The sequence below is a fragment of the Colletotrichum tamarilloi genome (genome assembly GCF_030869305.1).
Source record: "Colletotrichum tamarilloi strain Tom-12 chromosome Unknown Scaffold_1.1, whole genome shotgun sequence".
Classification (NCBI taxonomy): Eukaryota; Fungi; Ascomycota; class Sordariomycetes; order Glomerellales; family Glomerellaceae; genus Colletotrichum; species Colletotrichum tamarilloi.
The window spans coordinates 1,704,408-1,728,877 of NW_026849384.1; the positions used below are offsets into that span (position 1 = coordinate 1,704,408).

At 52.4% G+C, this 24,470-nt stretch overlaps 5 protein-coding genes across 5 annotated transcripts; 2 read left to right on the forward strand and 3 right to left on the reverse strand.

Moving 5' to 3' along the window:
• Positions 1-8: 8 nt before the first annotated feature.
• Positions 9-1,116, reverse strand: CTAM01_00565 (Di-trans,poly-cis-decaprenylcistransferase; the record flags this gene model as incomplete). Its single annotated transcript, XM_060516616.1, has 3 exons — positions 9-499; positions 557-968; positions 1,033-1,116. 3 exons carry the CDS (start codon positions 1,114-1,116, stop codon positions 9-11), a joined length of 987 nt encoding a protein of 328 aa, XP_060389242.1.
• Positions 1,117-4,796: 3,680 nt separating this feature from the next.
• On the forward strand, positions 4,797-5,412 carry CTAM01_00566 (uncharacterized protein; the record flags this gene model as incomplete). The annotated part of the gene is made up of 2 exons (XM_060516617.1): positions 4,797-4,932; positions 5,063-5,412. The coding sequence occupies 2 exons, from the start codon at positions 4,797-4,799 to the stop codon at positions 5,410-5,412; spliced, it is 486 nt and encodes a 161-aa protein (XP_060389243.1).
• A 1,779-nt stretch (positions 5,413-7,191) lies between these two features.
• Positions 7,192-9,315, reverse strand: CTAM01_00567 (uncharacterized protein; the record flags this gene model as incomplete). The annotated part of the gene is made up of 1 exon (XM_060516618.1): positions 7,192-9,315. The coding sequence occupies one exon, from the start codon at positions 9,313-9,315 to the stop codon at positions 7,192-7,194; it is 2,124 nt and encodes a 707-aa protein (XP_060389244.1).
• Positions 9,316-11,517: 2,202 nt separating this feature from the next.
• CTAM01_00568 (uncharacterized protein) lies at positions 11,518-13,308 on the forward strand (the record flags this gene model as incomplete). The annotated part of the gene is made up of 2 exons (XM_060516619.1): positions 11,518-11,633; positions 11,703-13,308. The coding sequence occupies 2 exons, from the start codon at positions 11,518-11,520 to the stop codon at positions 13,306-13,308; spliced, it is 1,722 nt and encodes a 573-aa protein (XP_060389245.1).
• Positions 13,309-14,512: 1,204 nt separating this feature from the next.
• On the reverse strand, positions 14,513-18,130 carry CTAM01_00569 (choriogenin Hminor; the record flags this gene model as incomplete). The annotated part of the gene is made up of 2 exons (XM_060516620.1): positions 14,513-16,732; positions 16,790-18,130. 2 exons carry the CDS (start codon positions 18,128-18,130, stop codon positions 14,513-14,515), a joined length of 3,561 nt encoding a protein of 1,186 aa, XP_060389246.1.
• Between the last annotated feature and the right edge of the window lie 6,340 nt (positions 18,131-24,470).

The following is a 24,470-nucleotide window of genomic DNA, read 5'->3' on the forward strand; positions in this document are numbered from 1 at the left end:
ACACCTCTCTATTTGCCTTTGCGGAACTGTGCGCTGGAAAAGTTGAGCAGCGCTCTTAAAAAGACTTGATATCCGACACCCTGGTTATCCGGCAAGCAGAAGATCTCTGTGAGGCGAATGGGCCAAGGCGGGTAGCCATCGAGGTCGACGTAAGGACCGAAGGAAATGAGCAGATCGGGTTCCGGCATGATTCCCTCCGACAGCTCCGCATCGATCAGATCTGTGCTGATGTCACGGGGGTGGAGCTTGCCCTTTTGTGACATCTCGGTCAAGGTGCGAGTGAGATCAACCATGGACGCCCGCCCATCCTCGGCGGAGATGAAGAGAACCTTGAGGTGACGTGGGTCGTTGCGCGCGAAATCTCTATGGGCTGGGGACTCGAGGACGTCGTCGGCGTGCGGCATGGCCACGGTCAAAGCTGGCTGGTGTCTACCGAAGTAGGATCGCGACTTCTGGATAATCGATTGTTGCAGGTGAGGAAGGTAGTGCTTAAGAAGACCTGGGGGAGGAAAAGTCAGCAGGGTGATGGGATATACACGTAGAATCAGCAGCTTACCTGTCCGCTCGTACACCGTCAAGACGGGAATCTTGGCGCAGACGCACCATACGGCAATCTCGGCCGCTTCAGCGACCAATCTCTCCAACTCAGCCCCGTGTCTCCCACTTGGTTCGCGCTTTAAAATGACGCTGAGATGTTTCGGCTTCTTCTTCAGACCAACAACATCCCGCTCGATATATTCCGGGGTTCGGTGGTGGTAGAACATGATGGAGGATATGTGGTAGCACACGAGATGCCATGCTTGTCGTATCCGAATGTACAAAGAGAAAATGGCGTGGAGAACTGTGTAAATCGCAAGGTGTACCTTCGAGCGAAGGGCGCGTCTCAGGCCGAACCTGCCCTTGGGAGGAATATCATCGTCGCGCCATTGTCGTCGTGCGTCTTGGGGTGGGCCGTCTGGGAGGTAGCTCTGGAGGGGTAGAGCTGTCAGCTAACGGTCAAGCTTTGGAAAAATTGCGAGTAGCTCAACGTACCTCGAGCAGTTGCTCCTTTTCTTCATCCTTGAGGTCCACGACATCGTCGGTCCTGTAGACCTTGCGGACCCTCGTGCTGGGCATGCTGGTGATTCTTGGTGGTGTCTCTCGGCGCGATCAGTCGGGAAGCGCGGTTGTGGGCGTGTAGCTGCAAGGCGGGATGCTTGGGAAATCTGTTGAGCGGAGGGAGGGAAAAGGCCAATGTAGAAGTTGGCGCGAAACTAGCTATGCGCTGAGTGGAATATATGAATAGGTTTACGTCGTACGCGGCGTGCGCTCGCAGTTTGCCATTCGTTTCTTGGCAGGATGACGACGGCTTTGGGCGAAGGAAACTTGTCGAAGTTTGGTCTTGTCGCCCAGAGTCAGTTCGGTTCGGCGGCTGCCATGGATTCCCACCTCAGAGAGTACAGACATGCAACGCGGTAATACGACATTGGCACATTGGTTGGGCTGGTGGATTCCTGGTGGATGCTGCGCCGCTACGTCCAGCAAAGCTGCCCGTGGCTGAGGGCTCAGCTGAGGTGTTCTTTCCCCAATTTTTCTCTTCCGTGGTGCACATGGCAGGGCGAGAAAAGATACGTATCCCGTCCGAATTGGGCAAGGTCCAGGAACTCCAGCCACCCGGTGGCAGCGGCCGGTACAAGCTCCGGTTGACCCATAAAAGTTGGGCACACTTTCGGGACGCCGGGGCCGTTCTTGAACGGGCATCCCGGTGCCATCGCTGTCTCCTCGAAATGGTTTTCTCGACTCAATGAACGTGTAAAAATGCTGTGGAAGATGATCCAGAAATCCAGAATAACGACACTGGCTACTGATAAAGGATCCCAGACCGCTATTAGCTTCACCTCGTAAGGCGCTGAGAAGGGAATACCCTTTTTAAGGGAAGGGCAGTTTGATGAATTTTTATAAAAGAACTAGCCTTGTTGTTAACCTGGCCTTGCGCAAAGCATTGAATCTTTATATAATCCCCGTTGGATTATTTAGAGAATGAGCCGTTCTAAAAAATAGTTCTGCTTTCCTCTTAAGATCTCTCGTCCTCTCCTAATTTACTCTAGTTCTAGTTCGTCTATTTCTTAAATTTTTAATCACTATAATAAGATATTAATTATCTTATCTCTCAGTGTTTTCATAGTATATATTCCGGAATATATAAAAGAGGAAGATGTAAAAGGGCTAGCGATAAAGAAAAAGAGGATAATAATATAAATAATATTTAAAAAGAAAAGTATAATATAATATAAAAGTATAAAGCGTTAAATAGTAAGGTCTCGAGTGTTTATATATTCTAATCTATTTTAAGTAGTTTAGAGGACGAATTTACTATTAATATAAATATTAAAGAGGGTATAGTAGAGATATAGGGAGTTAGGATGAGGATAGTAAAGACGAAGCCGTAAAGGCCAGCTGGTTTTTCGGTTCCTTTTTACTTATCTTATTACTCTAGTTATAGATAACCACGACTAAGAACCTCTAGATCGCCTAGAGATATTACCACCCAACAGCCCATGCTTAAAACGCAGCAATACGCTACGATGTGATGTTACAAGCAGATGGGTCTGGAATATCGTAGAAGTAGAGGCCCAAAATCCTAAAGATAATTAGCCGAATAGAGACATCCCTTCAAGCTATGTTGGATGGTTATAGCACAACTGCAGAAGATCACATTGATGCTTATCATTTTAGATGACTCAATGGTCTGCAAGTACCCAAACGGAAGCCAAAGGTTGAGGGCGGAGACAAGCCAACCCAGTTAAGACGAACTCGGCGACAGCTGTACAGTTATCACATAGATGGGCGAGCTTGCTAGAAAGATTGTTTCTGAATAGATGCAGACGTTACGGTGAACGCAGACTTTGGCTTATATTTCTGCAGGCAAAACATCATCTAAGCCTTTCAAAAGATAGAGGAAAGAACCTCAAGAGTATCAATGTGTTTGTCGGCCGTCACTGGCCGGTCCACATGGGGTTCATGGCACTGACTTTCGGTGCCGGTGATCTCGTCTCTTGATTCTCAATCGGATCGGGCGATACTTTCTGCGTCAGTTGGTATAGGTGCAGTGGGAGAAGTGGATAAAGGCCAGTTTCACCGCCAAAGTTGTTTCACATCTGTTCAGGAAGAGTATTTGAACGGCAACACAAGATCCAGATTCCAAGCCAGGTCAACAAGCGTCACTCTCGCAAACTCCATGACTCCGAGGTAGCCTTTGCCGAGACACTAGGGGAGACTGAACATCGACAACACTGCATGTCTTGGACGAATGGTTCGATGCAAGTTGCGAGTACCTGGCGTAGCAGGCACGGTCGAGACTGCTTACAGCGCCTGTTAAGAAACGCTAGCCATAGGTGGTTCATATGAGATTGAAAGGTCAAGGCCTCGCGGGCTCTTCCAAAATGCATTCATCTGAACAGACTTCCGAGTGAATATAGATGAGTTTGTGTCCCCTGGAGAATAATAATCCGAACCACAAGGACCAAGACAATCCCAACAAACCTCGAGAGAGGCATCATATTAGTGGTATTGAGGACAGTTGGAACATGACAGGCATCGTGAGAGTGACGTCTAACTCGATTCTCAACCACTCTGACTAGGACTCTGTAGGAGGAATCTGTCTGAAGAAGACCAAGGTCGGGGATTGACACAGAATTCCGGGACACTGGAGATCTCCTTCCCTCAAGCGTATTTCAGAGCCCCCGTAGACTCAAGCCGCGATTATTGGCTTGTGAAGGTAAGTACTTACGCGTGTGAGGCGGACGTCAACTTGGATGGTTCGTAGAAGAGAGATAGTTGGTGCGGTGGCCAGTTGGAAGTCGTCAAAGTCAGAAGAGCACTGAAGATAGCGTACAGCACTCTGAGTTATTCGATACGAAAGCAGAAGTCCCTTCTTTTCGAGGTACCTTCGACTTATACAAGGCCGCATTTGAAACATCCGCTCGACATGCGATCGGGAAGCTTCAGCTTTCTAGGGTGTGCCTGCATTGACTTTTGACCTGATGACCAGTGAGGTTAGCCACATGATCGAAGTCACAGGGACGGTTTGGCATGAGCTAAGCAAGACTCGCCTCCTCTATAGCCCCCACCAGGACCCTTCTGTCGAGTGATGGCACCGCGGTAGCGATTACGTGGTCGGTCTCTTCTACCCCGACGACTATAAGGATTCCGAGTTCTCGCGCAGGACACAATACGCAAATAATATCTTTAAGTAGACTGTTCTATAACTCGTTATCAGTTAGCAAGATATCGAGTTATAGTTATATCGGGACTATTAGTTTACTTAACTAGTCTTATAGGGCTCTATATAATTTTAGAGCACGTATATAATATAATAAATTGAATTAATAACTATTTACTACCTTATATATTTATATCGCTACTTCTCTTATTATTATTTTTATTATATCTTTAATTATTATTATTACTTTTCTTATTACTACTATTATTATTATTTCTCTTATTATCGTTATTACTATTTCTCTTAGTATTATTATTACTATCTCTCTTACTATCGTCGTTACTAATACTATTGCTCTTATCCCCTTTCTGTGTATTCCTTTAATAATATACCTGGGCCTTGGGGAGAGATAAAGACTAAAGATGCTAACGTGTTAGACTTTAAAGACTTTAGATCCCAAGAGTGTATTACTATTTTTGAAAAAGTCATCGAAGCAGGCGTTGAGTATGCAACCGACCGTATGATCGCGCCCGCGCGGCAAAACGATTACGCAAAGCCGGACAAATATTAGTCTTCACCTTCATCTCATAGATCAATGTCCTTTCCAGAGACTCAGGTAAACAGAGTGGAAGCTATTAAGGAGGATTACGGACGGTCCTCGGATGAGGGCAGGCAGCCGCTTGATCGCCAACACGGCTGTTACGGGCCAGTTGTCCCGCAGAGTTTCGGTGGTAATTACGCGACGGTACGTGCTATATATCATTGCTAGAATGAAGCCAAACCCAGCTTCGAGAGACATCTAGAGGATTCGTCCAGTCTTTGGTTGATGATGGGCATGGTGGACACCGAGTAACGGGCCAGAGTGTGCACACGAAGTCGACTCCTTCTCCGAACCTGACGCCGAGGGCACCGCGCTAGCGGAAACTGTGCGATCGTCTGTTCGCTTCATGAACGACCGGGACCTTTCGGAGCGGACGGTTACTGCGCACGACAAGGTCATCTCCACGATGCAGGGATCGGTCAACATCACCAAGGTGGTGAAGCAGAACTTGACCAAGTTGAAGATTCCGATTGACCGGATCAAGGAGATCTCACGACTTGGAAGCACTTACTGGATCCGGCAGGTCGGTCGTTGGAAATACACTCGAACACTGTCACAAAAAGCGGGCCCACTCAATGTGGGCAGCATTAACCACATCCATATCTCGTGACAAACACCCATCCCCGCCCACCTTGTCGTGTTCTTGCGACGGTGAGTTCGGTGAAGTACTAGGCAACTGAGTTATACAATAATTTGTGCAAGTCACAAGTAAGCTGCTGCATATATGCATAGACCATGCTGGCATAACATTGTGAAACCCCGAAGTCTGTTTGTCACACTTTCCACCGCCAACCAGACTCTGGTTGGTTACCAGACTCCATAGACCTCAATGGACCAGTCGGTCAACAAGGTAAACCAAAAGACAGTGGACCTCAGAAGTCAGTAAGCCAATGGTTGTCGTCGTCGAGCCTCACCGTCTGTTCGTGGTGGATGTTTTCACGTAACTCACCGGAAAGTTGACCCAGACAAACAGGTGGCCGTCTATGGTTCAACAAGCTCATTGGACACATCTGCAGCCAATTTCCGCACGTATCCACGCGGTCTAAGGTTTCTCCCCGCCCGAAATGACTCGTGTCCCCGCACATTCTGCCGCCTCGCCCCAGCCGCGCCTCGGAACACCGCCCAGCAGATTTCTATATAAGCGCCGTCTGTCGCCGTCCTTTGCTTGTTTTCTCTCTTTCTTCTTTAGCTCTCTTTGCCTTTTGGCTTAGATCAAGTGTAGTATCTGTTCTTTTCAGTTTAATCTCTGAAAGGTCTCTAAGGAGACCAATCGTGATTATTCCTATTTTTGTACCTCGAGAGAAGCCCTCTGTGCTTGCACACGGCTCCTCTCACAGTGTCCCTGGTATTACACTGCCTCCAGGCGACGCGAACCTCTTTTCATTGTGTGCTCTGGCTTGTCCAGTGTCATGAGGAAGAAACGGAACACCAACCTCGCTGGTGGCATGTAAACTCGCCAGAGCGAAAATTGTACAATCCCATGTTGGGAATGGGACGGTTATAAAGCCCTGACCGAGCTCTATCTGCTGGCTAAGTTTCATGTTCGTTGGCCACAATTTGGACAACGTGTGAACTTCACAACATTGTGCGCATCGGAGTTCCGAAGGAGGCCGCTCGGGGATATCGGCGCTCGGCGCTAGACCTGCACCCCACACGCGGGCTCGGTCGCACAGGCCATAAGACCCGCATTTCGTGAGCGGCCCGCCAGCGCTATACCAATTTTAGATCAATATTGCACGTGACACTCGACTTTACCCAGACCTCAATTGACGTCACCGACCATTGGTGGTTGGGTTGAACATCGACAACGATGCAACGCCGGCAATTGACCAATTGACGTGGATCAGTCGACTTCGCATCCTTGGTGCAAGAATTAACCACTCTTGTGACGGTATTCGAAAATGATTGCTTGCGCTTGCGAATACTAGATCGCTCTGCTGCGTTTTGGGTGGCTATCTCAAATGGCGCGAATGCTGCCTTGTCCTTCCACGATGACACCTTTTGATCAGGCATGGTACGGCCCTTATTCACAGTTGGTACTCAGGCGGAATGAAACAGGGTCTGAGATTATCTTAAATCCGAAGGCACCATGCTCGCAGCAGCCAGAGGGAAAACGATGTCAGGCGAAGTCTGGCAATTTTGAACATTGAGTCTGGGAAACCACAGGGTCAACATCCCTTGGCTTTCTCGACCTTCATCCGACCTCGTACCAATCACCCAATCCTTTCTGGTGCCCCGGATCATCCCATAGTGATCATATTATCGTCACTAGTTGCCTCACATCGTAATGCCAAACAAGAAAGTGAGTCATTCTTTAAAAGCCAAACCCAGCCAGTTCTACGCACTCTTGACATTCCCATGTTCCTTGCGATGAACATCGCAAATTTGTTCACGCAACTGAAAATGTCTTCTCATCCCATCCGTACGCCCTCGCGAGCCGCCGAGAGTACACCAGCGTCATGTACCCTTCAATCTGAGACTTATGAGGCCGGTGGATGGTGAACGGCCTCTTTACTGCCATACTATCTGGCGGCATGAAAGTGAAAACCGAGCCGTACTTGGGCAGGACCGAAAACCCGATCTCGGCCATAGCGCCTTCAAAACCTGTCCAGTTCACCGCACCTCGGGACTCTGACTTCTTGAAGAGGGCGTTGAATACCTCGGCAGTCGCCGGTGAGACTTCAAAAGTCTGTTTTTCAATGACCGGTTCTGTAGTCGACACGTTTGCCTCAGGACCGACCTCAAAGGCAGATACGTGGGCTGGACGAGTCTTTTCCTTCTGCTTCCGCTGCTCTACCAAAGTTTCTCGCGGCTCGGGGGCAGGCACCGGAAGTGGCGTCCACTCCTTTTGGCCTTGGCCGATCTTGACCTTGTACTGTTCATACTGATTCTCAAGGTCGGAGAAGCATTCGAAAACAAGATCTTCGTAAAGCACACCAAGCTTGGCACCGGCATTGTCAATCATAAACTGGTTAAGGTTCTCTAGAGCTTCGGCGGTCATTCCCGGCTCTAGAAGGTTGTCGATGGGGACGGCAAAGTCCCTCAGATCAATGCCTGTCTTGAGCTCGTTCAATTCTTTCTCCAGCTCTTGGGACCTGGAGACGAACAATTGCCCCTTTTTGCGGGATGGAGCTGGCGTCGAGATTGTACTGGTCACATCTTGCATGAAGGCGACTGTGGTGGCCAGATCACAAAGAGACTCGAACTCGCTCTCGGCCAGTTTCTCTCGCTCTTCGGGATGAGCTTGGTGAAGATCACCCAACTTCTTCAGCCATTCGACGGCCTTGGTTGCAGTGGTATCAGGATGGCAAAGACGCAGCATATAGTGAAGTTGAGGGTCGCTTCGTGTCAAGTCGCCTGGGTTGCCTTTGAGCGTCACGCGCGCGTTCCCAATGCTGTCGTGCGTATTGGACATTCGCTTGTACCACTTGCTGCCCGAATGCGACTGAATATGCCGCTTGAGTAAGGCCTGGGCGGAGACGTAAGCGAGCTGGGCGGCGTTGGCTATCTCCTGTAGCAGGATAGTCCGGTGGGCTTTGTCTTGGTTCAAGCTTTCGAAACGCCCGAGGAGCTGATGCATGTAATTCCACAGGACAGCCGCCTTGACGGCGTTATGGACAGCGTCGAAGACGCTGGCACTGACATACTTGTCGGAAACCACCGGCAAACGACGTCCTTTCTCGTCTGGGAGGATCTCTGGCCGGCTGCAGAACCAGAAACTCACGCCGTGTGCAAGAACAGCCGGCTCTGAGCAGAGCTCTATGCGTTCCTTGAATAAAGCCGCCTGATCACAGGCAGCGTTGACGAGATCGGCCAGAGAAAGCCTGGCGGGGGATTGTGAGATGCTCAATTTTGAGAATGCCGCAGTGGTTATCTCCTCTGGCTTCTTAGGGCGCTGGGCGTTACTCCGCGTCTTCGAGCCCTGATCCAAGATATCGTCAATGAGGATGTTGAGTGATCGCAGCAAGGTGACTTGACGTTTTAAGATCAGCTGGCCGATATCACTTGGTCGCACAAGTCCCGCTCTGATGGCCGGGACAAGCCCGCTTAACGATTTCTCGTCTTTTTCGGGCAGATAAACACTGCAACCGTACCATTCTCCGTCGGAAAACAGCATGTACCAGTCCTTTTCAGATGCAGGCGGACGTAGACTTTGCGTCCGCATGCTCTCCTGAACGATAGCAGCATCACCCTTACCACCGTTAAGCCCGTAACAGTACTGCTCCATAGGCGTTTTCTCGATGCGGTGCTCTAGCATGCTCAGAAAATGTTCGGGCCGTTCAGTCAAGTCGCGTAAATTCCATTCGGGAAAAATCTTGTAGTTATCGCCCAGGGTAGTGTCCCCCGAGTGTCTGAGCAAGACACCCTCCATTGCTCCGGCCTTCACACACTTCGCACGCTGGCCTACACCAAAATCTCTCCAGATTTCATTGATGACAGTGCCATGTTTCTTGTACTTTCGAACAAGATCATTGTGCAGGTCCGTGGCCTCATTGTCTCGTTGTCGTTGCATGTTAGGCACTCAATAGTATGACTGAGAAGATAACTGGACTTGGCAGCATTCGCAGTACGAAGTCACTCTTCCGTCGACAACTGATGCGATGCCTAAATTTTCCACGAGTTCTTTGCTTCTGACCAGTGCCCAACTGGCAATAAACTGGAGGTTCTCCCATTGTCCGAAAAACACATATTCCCCTTCACTAGATAGGTCCCGTCACGCTTCGTATCCCGCACACCCATGCCTCCTTTAATGTACCGATCTGTGTATCCAAGACAGCTTTGGGCTAGGAAAGGATTCTTCAACTTTATCTGCCTGGAAAACTGGACATTCTTATCTTGAAAAAGTCCACATCATTTAAGACCAACGACGCTTAAGGATTGTGAGAAATTTTCAGACGTGGCCCCTATCCACGGTGCACACTGGTTCATTGGTGCAAAAACCTAATGCCGCAGACTTCAGGCTTCTCCCCAACTTTCTACCACTCAAAGATGGAAATGACGGCAATCATCAAGATCCTTATCGCGGAGTTAGTTCGAAGAATCAGCATGAAATGGGGCTCGATGGCATCAAGAGTCGAGGGCATGGGCTGTTCAACATCGAATGATACTAAGTTTCGGGAGGAGCCCAATGATCAACTGACATTCGAACAAGCCCGATCCATTCCAAGTTAGTTCTGGCGAAGAACAGCCAGGTCGTTGATTGCCCAACTGTCTCAAAAGGGGCATATTACTCGGGGCAAGGGGCACGGAATCAGGTTCAAGCCCTTCTGTTCAGCCTTAAACCTTGCGGTTGTGATAGGTTTCTCATGAAGAGGACGGAAAAGGTTCAGAATCCTTCGGGTGGTTTAAGATGACCGCATACCCACTCCCCTCCAATGAGGAAGCACACCATCGACCAAGGACCAGCCCACAGCCCTGTATCCGTAACGGTTGGAAATCCCACAGGGCTGTTAGCTTCCGTTCCTCGTCCACACTTCGGAGCCGGAGCTGTCCATTTAAACCTACCGACGAGGGTTTCTGGTCACCGAGTCGGCGACGTTATGGAGTTCGCTGGGGACAGCCTGGGATCGCGGACGGCCGGGGGGGGGGGGGCTGCCCCTCCCCCTCCATCTTCTTCCCCCCTCCGCGCGCGGCAACTTGCACGTTGAACGTGTCACACAGACACCCAGCGATCTGACACCCACGCGGGGCGGCGTAGTTATCCGATCAACGTTTGCCGACCTTACCTTAGCTGGTAGTTCTAGACTTTTGCCAGACCACGTCTTTCAACGGCGGCGCAGTCAGGAACCATGTGCGACACAGCCACGGCCCCCAAAAGGCTTCGAGGCTTTCAATAGGATAGTTTCTACAATTGTCCAGCCAGCGCTTAGAATGTTGTGAACTCATCGATGTCCTTGACCGATGTTATGTAATGATTATGATTCCGTGATCTAGCCGTCATCGATTCACGATTCACTGCTGCCTGGCTCAACCCCCCCGGACCCAGGGCGGCTTTTGATTGACTTTGACAACCAAACAACCCCCCCATGTTGCACCCAGCCAAGGGGTCTGAACTCCTGGCACCCATGCGTGCCATGCCGCCAACTCGTGCTAACGGGTGGCGGTGCGCATTTCCCGATGTTTCCAATTCCTCGATTTCCTTCTGGTCGAAGTTCTCCTCACATTGTTTTTGACTTCATAGCTCGGAGATAACGCCCCACGTTTTATCCTCCACGAACCCCCCCTTCCTGACAAGTTCCCATTCTGTCAACTTGCCTGACAAGACCAACTCTCAACTTGTTGACTTGCAGAAGGATTCATCCTACCTTCTTCTTCTCTTCTTCTTTTTTTTTTCTGCCCATTCCTTTTAAGAGATAGAGCAGGGTTACTACGGATTGATGTAAAAGCGTTTTTAGGCAGCAATAATACATCGTTCCTTCGTTTCCTTTGAGCGCTTACAAAGTTGCAACAAAGAAAGAGAAAGAAGAAGTACAGCAGCATCAAATCTTGTGTAATAACCGCTACTGCTGCCCGCCAAGTGTTCCGGTTCTAGAAATGCGAGAGACTACAACTCGACGACCTCGCATCTGTACAAAAACATTATAGCGGGAAACACACAGTCTCCGAGACCCGAGTACCCGGAAACCCCAATAATCCCTTCCCTGAAGGCACTTTTGTCTTCTCACTTTCTCAGCCTCTTACTTACAACAAAGGCCCAAACCAAACTCCGGCCCTGATGCCCTCTCCCGGTCCCCAGATTCTCACCTTTGCGCTCGAGAACTGGCCTCACAACGCCGGGCCTACTACCAGGGCTAGTAAGCCCAAAGTCCGGACGGGATGCGTCACATGCAAGTAAGTCAACTCATGCACATCGAATCGGATTCTCATCTCCTCTCATCCTACTGACACAATTTCGCCCAGACGGCGCAGGATAAAATGCGACGAGACAAAGCCGTCATGTCAAAACTGTCTCAAGCGACGGGTGGAATGTGAGGGGTACAAACCCAAATCGCCAAACGCTTCCTCCCCTCCCGGCGCAGCCTCAAAACAGCTCATCGCAACCACCAGCCCCAACGGCAGCTCCACCTCCTCCTCCCCCTTCTCCGTCGAGCCGAGCTACCAGAGCCTCGTCTTCACGACGCAGCTCCAAAAGGACCACTTTGACCAATGGCTCTCCTTCGCCGCAGACACCCTCGTCTTCCCCTCCCAGCTCATCACCGAGACCATCCCGCAGATAGCCCGCTCCGACCTGGCCGTCCGCAACGCCGCCTTCGCCATCGGCGCCGCCGCCCTCGGCAGCGGCACCCGAGAGGAGCGTCTCACGGGTAAAGGCCCCTACTTCGCCGACGCGCTCGAGTACTACAACCGCGCGCTGCAGCTGACCGTCAAATCTCCGCCCACGGAGGAGACCTTCCCCAGCGTCCTCATGACGTGCCTCCTCTTCGTCATGTTCGAGGCCCTCCACGGCGACAGGAGGTCCGCGCTAACGCACCTCAACCACGGGTACAACATCCTCGACCAGTACGAGAAGCGCCGCTCAAAAAAGGTGAAGACGACGAAGGAGTCATCCCGTCGTGATCCCTTAGTCGACGCCATCGCCACAAACTTCCAGCGCCTGACGCTGCAGTCCTGGAGCCACAACGGCGACCACCCAAAGGAGACGGAGAAGCAGGTGCCCTGGTGCTGTCGCGGCCAAGGTACCTCGCGCTACGCCGTCGACGAGATGCCCGACACCTTCGACTCGCTCGACGAGGCGCACCGCTGGTGGGAGGTCACCCAGCACCACGTAATCCACCACGCGCCCCTCATCATCGGCTTCCGCGTCGAGGGCACGGGCAACAAAGCGCCGTCCTTCCCGCCCAACGTCAGCTTGCCCATCAACCCGGAGCAAGTGAAAGCGCACGATCGCTACGTCCAAGCCTGGCGCGCGCGCTTCTCGCCCCTCCTCGAAGCAGCGCAGGAGAAGAGGGAGAATCAGGCGAAAGAAGGAGAAGAAGCAAAGTGCGATACGAGAGAGTACCTCAAGGTCCTGGGCCTGCGCATCCACTCCACCTACCTATCGATCCCGATCCGGACGGCAAACTACTGCGACACGGACGAGCTCGCGGCCATGACGCCCAGCTTCCGGCTCTACGTCGACCTGAGCAAGGAATTCCTCGAGCTCCAGCAGCGCCTACTCAGCGCCTCGGGCGAGATGTTCACAATGGACAGCAACAGCCCAACGTGGCCCCTCGGCGCGGCGACGATGCTCTGCATGGACGAGACGGTGCGGGCCGACGCGATGAGGCTGTTCCGGGAGTACCCGCGCCGCGACGGGCTGTGGGACACGCAGACGTGGCTGAGCATGCTGGAGAGCTACAAGGAGGCGAACCAGACTATTGTCAAGCAGGTCGGCGAGCGGGAGTCGCAGCACATGTTTGATGTCGAGGTTGTGTATGAGGATAAGTCTGTCGTGTGGATTAAGCAGGTGGAGGATCCTACGAGCGTGAGCCCGGATGACTTGAAGTATAGGATTAATCTCCCTTGAGGGGGGTAATAGATGAGTTAAATGAATGTTGTGGCAGCCAGATGTTCATTGGTCTTGATGTGTCTCCAGTATTACATCGAGTGAGTAATCTGTGACTTCAGGAGATGCGTTCGCTCCGTCTTGAATCACTCCATCTCGACTCAAGGAAATAAGTAAAAGTAGGTAGACGTCAAAGCCGTCAAGCTCTTAAAGGTTTGATTCTTCGTATGGGATACAGCAGGAATGGTTCTCCTGAGATAACGGGAGTGAGGCATTCTGCCTTCACGCAGAAACTGTCGATCCAGTAGTAAATAGGTTTCCTATCACAACGAAGAGGACATAAGCCGACTCTACTCACATGACGAACCTCCCTTCTCTCCACTTCCAACGCGGCGCATATTCCAACCAGAACACTCAGAAGATGATCCCGCTGGTTGAAGAGAGATGGAGGTCTTACAAAGAAATGGAAGAATTTCTCAATAACCAACAGTCGGCTCAATAATCACGGGCGTATATCACTCTCATTCGGCCTCTCCTTCATACGTTGCTGGTGCTGCTAGAACAAAAGCCTCCAGCGGCAATGGTGGGATTCCATATTGAGGACCTGTCAACATGGCAGCAATACGTCAAGAAGCGTTAGAGCTGCTCAGCCGTCATTGCCAGTTGACTGCCGTCATACTTCACGACCACATGTCCCACCGATGCTGCCGGAATCTCACATATTTCGCAGTGCAAAGCTTCAGGACGTGACTTGGTCAAAAGACTCTGTATTCATAAACCTCCTCCACGCCTCTATCCACTGAGGCAGATATCATTATCGATCTATGGAAAAAGGAGGGTTGCCATCATCTTGTTGAGGCCGCTAATCTCCAAATGTGAAAGACTCTTTTTTAGGGGGGTGTCATATCCATGAAGCAACCAACGCAAACTACACAAAACTGCTTTTTTTTTGATGCTGAAAGCCTCTCGAGGCAGTCAGCCGACCAAATCTCCCCTTAATGGACGTAATCGTAAATGCCGCTGTGTTCTCCTTTTCTTTTTATGCAGATTCAAATCAACAAGCACCCGTAATAGCTTGGTGGAAATGCAGGTATCGACCGTGCGTGAAGGCCAAGAAAATCTTGCCTAACCAAACGCGTACGCACACAGTATTATGAGGGTATAAATACAGGTCTCTCATCCCATATAACGAGGATGAAAGACCTTATCGCAAGTAGTAAGTCGCTTAGAAGAACTTGCCCTTCTTCTTCTTGGTTGTCTTCTTATCCTCGCCTCCGCCTCCGAGAATGTCGTCAAAGGTCATGGTGGACGTGGCGGGATCGTGAGTGTGGTCAACAGACATGTTGCGCAGGTTTGTGGCAGAGGGCGAGCGCGGCATAACCATGCTCAGAGGACGGGAGCCGGCCGAGCTGCTTCGTGCGCTACCGACGCGCGAGTTACGGTCGCCAGGCAGGCCCTCATCGAACGGAACGGGCTCGAGGCCGAAGATCATGCTGGAACGGTGCGCGGCGTTGCGGCTGCCAAGCTGACGTCCGCCTGGCGAAGCATTACGCGGCCGGAGATGGGACTGTGGAGACCCAGGTGTGGGTGGGGTGCCACTTGTTCCGAGGGCCGGGGGGCTGCCGACAATGCCATCCGGACCAGGGAAAACTGGCCGGGGCGGTTCCAGAGGAGACATGCCAGCGTCTTGTGGGGGTGGGGCGTCCGCGCCGGACAGCCCTTCCCACTCCTTGGCCGCGAGCCAGCAGTGGCTGCGGTGGTAGACAGCCTCGACACTGAACAACACACTGTCGGCCGAGAGCTCGACATAGCCATTGCCGCCAGAAACTTCGTACCACATCTTGCGGACCTGGCGAGCATCTTCAACCCAAGGGAGGTTACCCATAGGCGGCTCACAGAGGAAGTACTCAACGCCCTCGTTGAACTTGAGGTTGGGCGCGTCGACCACGAGCATGGGCAGCGACTGGATGACGACGTAGAGGAAGAGCCAGTAGCCGATGCGCTGATCGGCGAGGTCTGCCGCATTCTTTCCCTTTGCCTCATGCTGCTCAAACTCCTTGAACTCCATGAGGAAGGGAATGTTAACGCTGTTGGCGTCCCAATTGTACGCTTTCTGAATGACCAGCGTCAACTCGTGTTCCTTAATCTTTCTGTCAAACTTGGCCTGCTCCTTGGCTGACAAGTTGTCGTAAGTAGCAAGAATGGACGTCATTGTGGGCAACTTGGGAACATCGAAAGGAATCGGCGGTAGTACGGGAGGCGTAGAGTTGTCGAACTCGGTGAGCATCTTGCGCAGGTTGATAATTGAGAGGGGATCCGTTGACTTGGCAGAACCTTCATCGGTATTTCCATCCATCACTCTGGTGGTGATGTTTTCACGATCGACCAAAAGATCGTAAAGAGCGGTCATGTCGGAGTAAAGCGCCTTCAACACCAAACGGTTGAGACCGCTCTCAGAGAACGGGTTCTTCTTGCTGCTAGCCTTCGGGGGCCAGGCACCAAAGTTGGTCTTGTAGTAGCCCATGACGAACTGCTTCATCTTATTGAAGTACTTCTCCCATACCTTGAAGCGGACAGCCTTGAGCCCGGGGTCTGACGTAGAGCTGGCGATACCTGCGAACAATGAGGGAAACTCGAAGCGCTCCAGTCTGATGTTGACATTGTGTTGGCGGTTGACGAGATCTAGATGTGCGCGCTCCAGTCTTTGTCTGGTGTACAGTGATACCTGCTCGAACAGAGGAGAGCTCAGGTCGAGAATGGCAGTGTACTTGCCGACGGCGTGCGCAAAAGCCTCGTTGTATAAGTCCATTGACTTAATGCTCTCACCCAGAATCAACGACTCGAGCGTCTTCTCGCGGCTGTGACGAACATCTGCAAGCGATAATTGTTCCATAAAGAAACCGAAGCTCAAGTCGACGGCCTCGCCAAAAGACTGCCCGTCCGCGTTCGTGAAGCCATACTCCTTCAGCAACTTGGAGATCTGCAGGAAGGCGGCAAAGGTGGTGGGGTGCGCCTTGGTGGCCACCAGAGGCTGGCCGGTCAGGAACGCAAAGAGGTTGCGAATTGCAATTGCGCGGTCGACTTCGGCACGAAGCTGGGGTCCCGGCGCGGCGAGGCCGTTTCCGGGTTGCGTGTACTGTGGGGGCGTTGCCGGCAGATACAACTTCAATTCGCCTTCGCCGGGGCTGTCTGGGTCCTCTGCAGGAGGAGAGCCGGACCCGGAAATGGTTGCCCGGACCAGCGCATCATCGACGGACAGACTACCACCAAAACTCCTACCCCGGCTCCGTCCCGATGGCGAAGACATTTCAGCTTGAATAAGCTCGTTGAAGATGACTGAGTTGATGATAGAGAAGCTCGGAACCTTGAACGAAGGTCCGGCATTACTGCTTCTGGGTTGAAGGTAAACGTAGACATTGCCGTTTTCGTTCCACAACTCCGGGACCTGCAGGTAAATCAGTCTCTCCGTCCGATGTGATGGGGCACGCGGCAAGAAGCTTACCTTTTCAGCATTCAGCAAGAATGAAGTGTTGTACTCGCCAGGCGTATCAGGCGACAAGACCCACGCCTGTGAGTTCTTTATAGCCGCGGAAACGTCGTGAGAGTTTGACCTTGATCTTCCGCCACCTGGCAGCCAAGATCTGCGCAAGCGTCCACGTCTCTCGTCGCGGGTCGGGCTGTGGCTCTCGTTCGACCCGGTGTGATGTGAGCTTCCGGTGTCGGTTCTGGCTCCGGGTGGGTGTGCAGAGGTGCTTCTGCCCCGTGCATCTGGTGAAGGCGCGCGAACGCCCAGCATGGGGAATGCGGATTTGCGATTCTCGAGGAAGGAGCTGCTTCGCTTCCTAGGCTCGGTGGCATTTTCTTTCTTGAGTTTCGCCGGCGAGGTTGCCTCTGGGTGGGAGACAGCTCTTGGCGAAGGAGCATCGTTGTTGTGTGATACTGCAGGAGGCGTTGGCAAGTTCTTCTCCTTGCGCAGCTTGGCGGGAATTGGCGGAGGCGCCTCAGAAGGCGGCAACGGTGCGGCCATCATATTTGGTGTTGTAGGTGTTGGAGGTTGAGGAGGAGAGACCAGAGGCTGATCGGCAGCGGGGGATGATATTGTTGAAGAGTCTAGAGGTGCGGGGGCGATTTTTCTAGGAATAGGAGGCGGTGCATCAGAGGGAGCAGCCGGAGGAGGTGGGTCGAGGGATTCAGATGCAGTAGGAGCAATTCCCAGACCCAGGCCGGAGCTCGTCACAGGTCTCACGGTGGGATGCTCAGCTGTGTGGTAAGAAGGTGCGCTGTCGGAGGGAGACGAGGCGGGAGGAGTATCGTCGGGCAGCGGCTTGCGGTGAATCGGTACTTGGTGTTGTTGCTGCAGCTGAGGCTGGGCAGGCGGTGATTGAGTCTGAGGTTGATCTGTGGGTTGGATGATGAGCGAGGGAAACAGTGCAGACAGACGGTTGCCCCAGGACCGGGACTTTCTGTTGTTGGGAGGTCGAGTGGGAGCGAGCACTGGCTCGGAGGGCTTCTCCTTCTCTTCAAGCGTCACGTTAAGAGTTCCGGCATTGATTTTCGCAGCTGTCGTTGGTGAGTTGACGGTAGTATCGGTCTGTGATCGTTTCGGGGATGCGGGACGCTGCGGGCGGGAGGACGTGTAACCGTTGGCGTTGACGACGGCGGCGTCTCCGTGGGTAGCTTGGTCGTGTACAGGCTCGGATACGCTGTGATGCCTTTCGCGACGTGATTTGGGCGAGACGGGGTTGGTGAGGTTGACTTGTGAAGAAGAGAAGGAGAAATGGCTTAAAGAAGACTTAAGAGAGGCGCGAGAGACCGACAACTTACTCGACGTCATGCTGGGCATAATGAGTAGCCGAGCCGTCTTTCAGTCTTGCTAAGTCTAGTCCTTGTCTGGATCTGGCGTGAATGTCACCTCGCTGCGGCGCAAGTAGGAGAAACGTATGGTGGTAGTACAGTAAGGTAGGAGCTGAAGGAGCGATCTCGCAACCAACAACTAGCTAGTCTTTTTTTCTTCTCTCCCGTTTCTTTGCGCAAGCAGCAGGAATGGAAACAAACAGTTCAGTCCAGACCAGAAATAGCAAAGCAGACTTCCAGGTAGCAGGAGGAAACGGCGGGCGGAGGCGGCTATTATGAATACAAACAAAGGGCGGGAGGACAAGCCAAGAGACGGCGACTGCGGGACTGAGACCTAGTTCCTTGTGAGAGACGTAGAGAGAAGAGTGGGAATATGGAATGGAATGGCGTGCACGAGCCCATCCATGTACGAGCCACCTAGACCATGAACATTGCTCGGGGTCTAGTGTAAGAGGTAAGACACAAGACACCGGATCCCTGGAAAGAAAGTTTCTGGGATGGTGCGGATACACAGAGTGAGCGAGTTAAGGTCGTTAAGGTCGGTATTGCAAGACAGGACGGGACCAGGAAGAGAGACACGACGAGGATGAGGGCGAGAAGAGGGGACGACGGGCTCGGGTTGACGAGGGGAGGGGTGTCGAGAGAGTGGAGGTTTACCTGGTGCTGGTCAAGTCAGGTCAGGTCAGGTTAGATCCAGTTGTCTGTCTGTACGGATATGTCTGCCCGTGTGAGGCTTTGCTCGGGATGGCGCGTTGTGCTGTGCAAGTGCTGCGCTTTTTCCTCAGCCGTTGTTGCTGGCGGTCGATGGGAAACGGGGCCGTTACGTGTTTAGCAGAGCTGGTCGAAAGTGAAGAGTACGTAAGTTGGTGAGGTGAGGAAAACAGAACAAGAACGCAAGGCCAAAGCTAGGAGAGAAAACGGTGCTGGTAGGGACAGGGTACGTAAGGCGTTCTGATTTTTGAGGTACCTTACCTTATTCATACGGAGCAAGGCAGTTGGAAGGTACCTTCTTCAAGTCCCTCTTTCTTCTCTTTCCTTCTCTTTTTTCTGGGGGAGTCTGATCATGGGCGACGGATGTGGATGGCACATCCCGTACTCCGTACCGCGCAAGGTACCTTACACTACCTATTCCTACAGCACGACGGTAAGGGAAGCCCCGACCAGTGCCTCTTTCTCCTTCTCTTTCTTCTGCTGTGCCACTTCCATTCACTTTCAGAGTTCCTTCCAGGTTGGTGATTTTTGCGATGGGTCCCACGCGGTAAATCCGCAGCAGCAACGTTGGCGGTTCTTCGTCCCTTTGGAGCACTGTGCATGCGGCAGGACCCACTTGGCTCACCTCACATCCTCCGTTCATCCCTCCTCCAAAACGGTACGTACTTCCATCTTGTACCTTTGTACCTTCATCCCTCCTTCCCTCCCTCCTTGAGTCCAGGTCCCTCCTTCCATTTCACGGTACACGTATTGAGGGCCCCCAAGACCAGCCTTTGCGTGGCGTTCTTGGTGTGTGAGGTAGGGAGACGGTCACTCATCCGACTGAGGGATGACGTTTTTGAGGACTAGGGTGGAGACAGCAGACTTGGACGGATGAAAAGAATGCACACCAAAATAAAAAGTCACCACTCACATGAGGTCGGGTGGTCTCTAAGAAATACATCGTAAAGTACCTTGGACGGTAAGGTAGGGTAAAAGGGGCCGCAAGCAGTTACGACGGGTCAACGGCGGAAAGCCATGTAACAGTAATCGCAATTTCGATCGACAGATCTGGGGCCGGCGGGCAAAGAGGACGTGTCGCCGTTTGAGGCTGGGCTTGCTCCAAATGAGAATTCACGACAGACTCAGGAGTCAGGACTCTCTCATCCAGAACTTTTCAGGACTCTCTGAATGAAGGGGGAACGTCTGCTCCATCTCATCAAGCCCCATGTCCCTCACTTCCTCCAGCTCGGCTCAGCTCAGGCTCATCTCATCTCAATTCACCAAGCTGCAAACCTGCAAACCTGCAAAGCCCAGGGCAGGCTCATTCTTGCATTAGCCCAGCATGGGCTAGCCTGGGGTGGTCCCTCAACTCCCGGAACTGCGAGCTGGGCGCCGGCATCGACGGTGGTCGTGGAGGTAGCGCCATGCAATTACGATGGGCCCGTTGATTTTTTTTTGATCTTCTTCGCCCCTCGCGCATCATCACTCATCTTGCCCGGTTCCATCTCTTTGGCGGAGAAAGCCCTTGCCTTTCCACTTCGTATACGGAGGAGCACGCCTGTGATTGTGTGCGAGAATTGGAAACTCTCCCTTTATTCAGGTGAGAGTGTGGGTGCGACCGAATCTGTACCACCTTGTGTGTGAAATTGGGCAGTTCGTATGGGACAACTGGACTGTGCTGCAATGAATTCGCACCTACATATCTGTACGGGATCCAGTAGTATAAGTTGAGGCGATACCGAAACCGGGTCGGGCCACATGAGCGCTGCGTTTCTTTGTACTTGCTGTGTACGAATAGTGTCAATAGTTGTGTTTGTGTATGTGTGCGTCTTGTGATGCATACTCTTCGGGGTTTTCTTTCCTTCCTGCAGATTCCAGACTCTCCAAAGTCAAGAGGTCGAAGTCCGGTGCTACGCTGGCCCAGCTCAGGGTTGCAGCCAGACCTGCGATTGGACCCGACCCCGAGAAACCGGAAACACGGGGTCCTGCCAGTGCCCTTTCCCAGGCGTCGCATACCGTTGCAATGAAAAGCCCGGACTGCCGAATGGACGCGTGCTTTGCGGCGTACGAAACGGAGCCTATTTCCTCATGCTTTGTGTGTCTGTTGTTCTGGCTTCTGTTTCGCTATTCTCATGCTCCAATGTATCGCAAACTCTCGGAGAATAGGCAGAACGATAGACGTTGGCTGTGTTCATGTTGCCCACAACCTTGCTTATTCTTAGTTGCTGCTGGTGACGGGGCATGTACTTGAAACTTTCCCCTCAATCCAAATGTTAATGCCACTGGGCTCGGATGACCCCCGGACAGCGGCTCTCTTGGCTTATTGGACCCAAGCAAATGGCTCATTGGCGTCTGCAAGCCTACAGATAGGTACCTGAATCACCATTAGCCGTCTGCCATGTATGATGTTGGAGAGAGTCAGGGGAGGGGAAGATCAAGAAACAACCAAACCGTGTCAACCAAGGTTGTGATTTGCTTGATTGGAAGGGAAAGTGCTGTAAAGCCGAGCATGCCAGGCCGAAGATCAGACAGACATTTCTTCTCCCTCTGGAACATCATGTACTCCAGATCTCACCACAGCAAGCTGACTGTCTCTCTGTTGACTGAAGTCTATTAGACGGTCTGGTTGGCAGGGCAGGGCAGGCAAGCTGGTGGTAAGGCGCGCCGCGGGGTTGTCTCTTCCCAGCTGAGGTCAAATTGAACACGGTCATTTATTCCATGTCTGAGGATAAATGAATGGGTGAATTGGAAATCGAAAAGCAGCTATGTGACTCGTGAGTCGATTTGGAAGTTGGAACTGCCACTTTGCATCTGACGCCTTCTCTTCTAAGCCTGACGTACTCTGTACATTTGAGCGGGAAGGCATAGAGGTCAGCTCGGGTCCTGCCACGTCTGACGTTGATGGTTCCTTCCGTCTCATCAACGCAGATACGTACAATTGGCTTTCGTCCTTTTCTCATCCTTCCCAGGTTCCTAGCACTGAAGTTCTGCCTAGAAAGGAACATGTTCGCCATCCAACACTTAAGGTACTTTCCCACCTTCATCCAATGTCGGCACCTGCACTCCTGGTGGCGTGATGGGAATTAAACAAACATCGCGCCTGGCTGAAGGACAGCTCGTTCAGCGTCTCTCGTCATCCGGTTTCTCACATGATTTTCGAGGCTTTCTTCTTGATGTATCATGCTGCATACACAACACCCTTTACGTACTTTGACACCAACCATTGGACGACGTGGTGCCGATCTTGCTCTTCCGTCTGATCCTGCTGACCTGGATCTCGTCTCTCAGCATTGTGATTACGCCCTCTCGATCATCGCATCTGTTTGCAGCTCAGTTCCTGCAGCAACGTGCACTTTTCACCCTCCCTCCCTTTGGCCACGGATCATCCAGCTTTTTTTTTTTCTTTCTCGTGCGCCATTCGCTAGCATCCGGCGCAACTTTACGTTGGTGCATCTATCTAACCAACTACTCTTGACTGACAGCAACAATAGTACGAGTAAAAATCACAACCACAACAGCAGCGTGGACCAAACAGGCCGGGCCCGGTCAATTTGCCGGACGGGTTTCACTCATCACCGACCCCCTTGCTCAAGCCATCGAACACGAAAGCCGTCGAGGCTAGCAGGTGGCCCGACAAAGAGGGAAACTGTATACGCGGCGTCCCATCAGACCGTGCAACAGTGCAACTCCCACAAGTCAACCTACTTACTCGATCCGGACACAAGGTTTTGGCCTTCCCAGCAGGACGGCCCAGGAAGGGAACCCGAACTGTAGCACTCTACGGACATACGTACAAAGTGCACAAAGAAGGCTTCGTCCTACCCACAAAACAAAACCCAACAACCAACAACCACCCTGAGAAACAATCACAAGAAGCTTTGGGTAAAAATAGCTTCGCGGCGCCTCCCTTCCCCAGTTGCGCCCCGTCCCACGCATCATCTCATCCACAGTCCACACCCATTCCATTCCAGTGGTCCACTCCAGCCCGAGGCCGCGGCACATCAACCCGCTTTCGGTTCATCCTCCCACCTGCCCGCCGCGCTTGCCCGCCTCGTCCCTCATAGCCGGACCTAGCACAGCCACCTTTGCACACTTCTTGGGATTCGAGAAAGGCACAAAGAGAAGCAAAGCGAAGAGGACGACCGGCCCGTTCAGATCTCGCCATTTGGCAACGTGCTCTCACCAGCTGACGGCTAGCTAGGCCGTTCCGAGAGACCGAGACAGAACAACGCACACCTCACCGTCTACGAGCCTAGTCTGCCAGTCCACGCCTTTTTTTTTTTTTTTTTCCAATGTCGATCTAGAAATACGTCTTTGCGACTTGTTCTAGCGCCGATCCCGGCATTCTTGGGATTCCGAGCCACCCCTTTCGTCCTACAGTTCGGATATTTTGGGTCCATTTTCGCTCCCTAATGCTCCCCGCGACGGCGGTCAACTCCTCTGCTGCCCGTCATCGCGTCCTACCTACGTTTTTAGAACGAATCTTGCAGGCAGCTGACGTCTGGTGCTCATACTAGGCAAGTCAACGAGTCGTGCCTCAAAAAAGTACCACAACACGGTGAGGCGTGTTGGCCGCATTTGATGAGGCTCCGGGCATGAGCCCCCAAATCCGACTTGACATCCGATCACTTCATCTCCAAATCTTTCAATGCGGCGCCGCATTTCTGGATCCTCACCTTACTCTGCAAAAGTGGATGGGAACAAGGGGTGACCCTTTTCATTTTTCGCACTCAAAAGGGGTGGCTCCTGTTTTTTCAGGGACCGCGTTGTGGTGCTAGCCGTAGAACCCGGAACCATTCCAATCTTGGATCAACATTGCAGTGCCATCCCCACACTCCGGCGCGACTCGGCCAACGTCGTCCCCGCCGTCGGAGCTCGGGTCCTGCGAGAGAGAGGCAGAATGCTACTCTAGTCACCGGCCGCGCTGACGACTCCGGTTGCGTCGTCTTCGCAGGGCTGAGCCGATCCGCACGGTCTGGCTTTCGCCATGTTTACAATGGACCTCGACAGATTTTTCTTTCTGTCGTCTCGCTGAGTCACCCTTGGGGAGTGGCCCAAGTACGTTGCATTGGCATGTCGTTAAGGGAAACTTGCGCAATCGTCTATGTACTGCAGTCAAGGGGTCCGCCCGCTCGAGGCCGTGCCTTCTCCGGTGGGGATGGTACCCCTCCGTTGAAGCTTTCCGGCACCGAGACTTGTCTTATACAGTCTGGAGACATACCCAACTCGGCTGATGGCGATTGATAGCTAGCCGCGTCAGTCAACCCCCGTACATAGCAAACTGCAGCCCGCTTGCGGCTCAGGCCACACGGGAAGCCATCGTTAGAGTTCCTATTCAGGTGGGTATCGAGCTTGGCGAGGTTGACCATGTTTACATTCCGCGGCTTAGCACTATATACGGCCCAAGGGGTTGCGAAACCTAGAGAGGCTTAAGCATGACGTGACAAGCCTTGACCCCAGCGAAGTCCGCTTCATGACTGTCACGACTATCCGTGGATGAATTATTGAAGTGCTGCCAGAGTCTCATAGGTTCACCTCTCAGGGTGGGCGTGGGCTACTTGCCTGCACTGCACCCTCTGCCAATTCCATGGTTGCGAGACTGAATGGCCATACCCAGCGTGTAAGGCACATGCTTT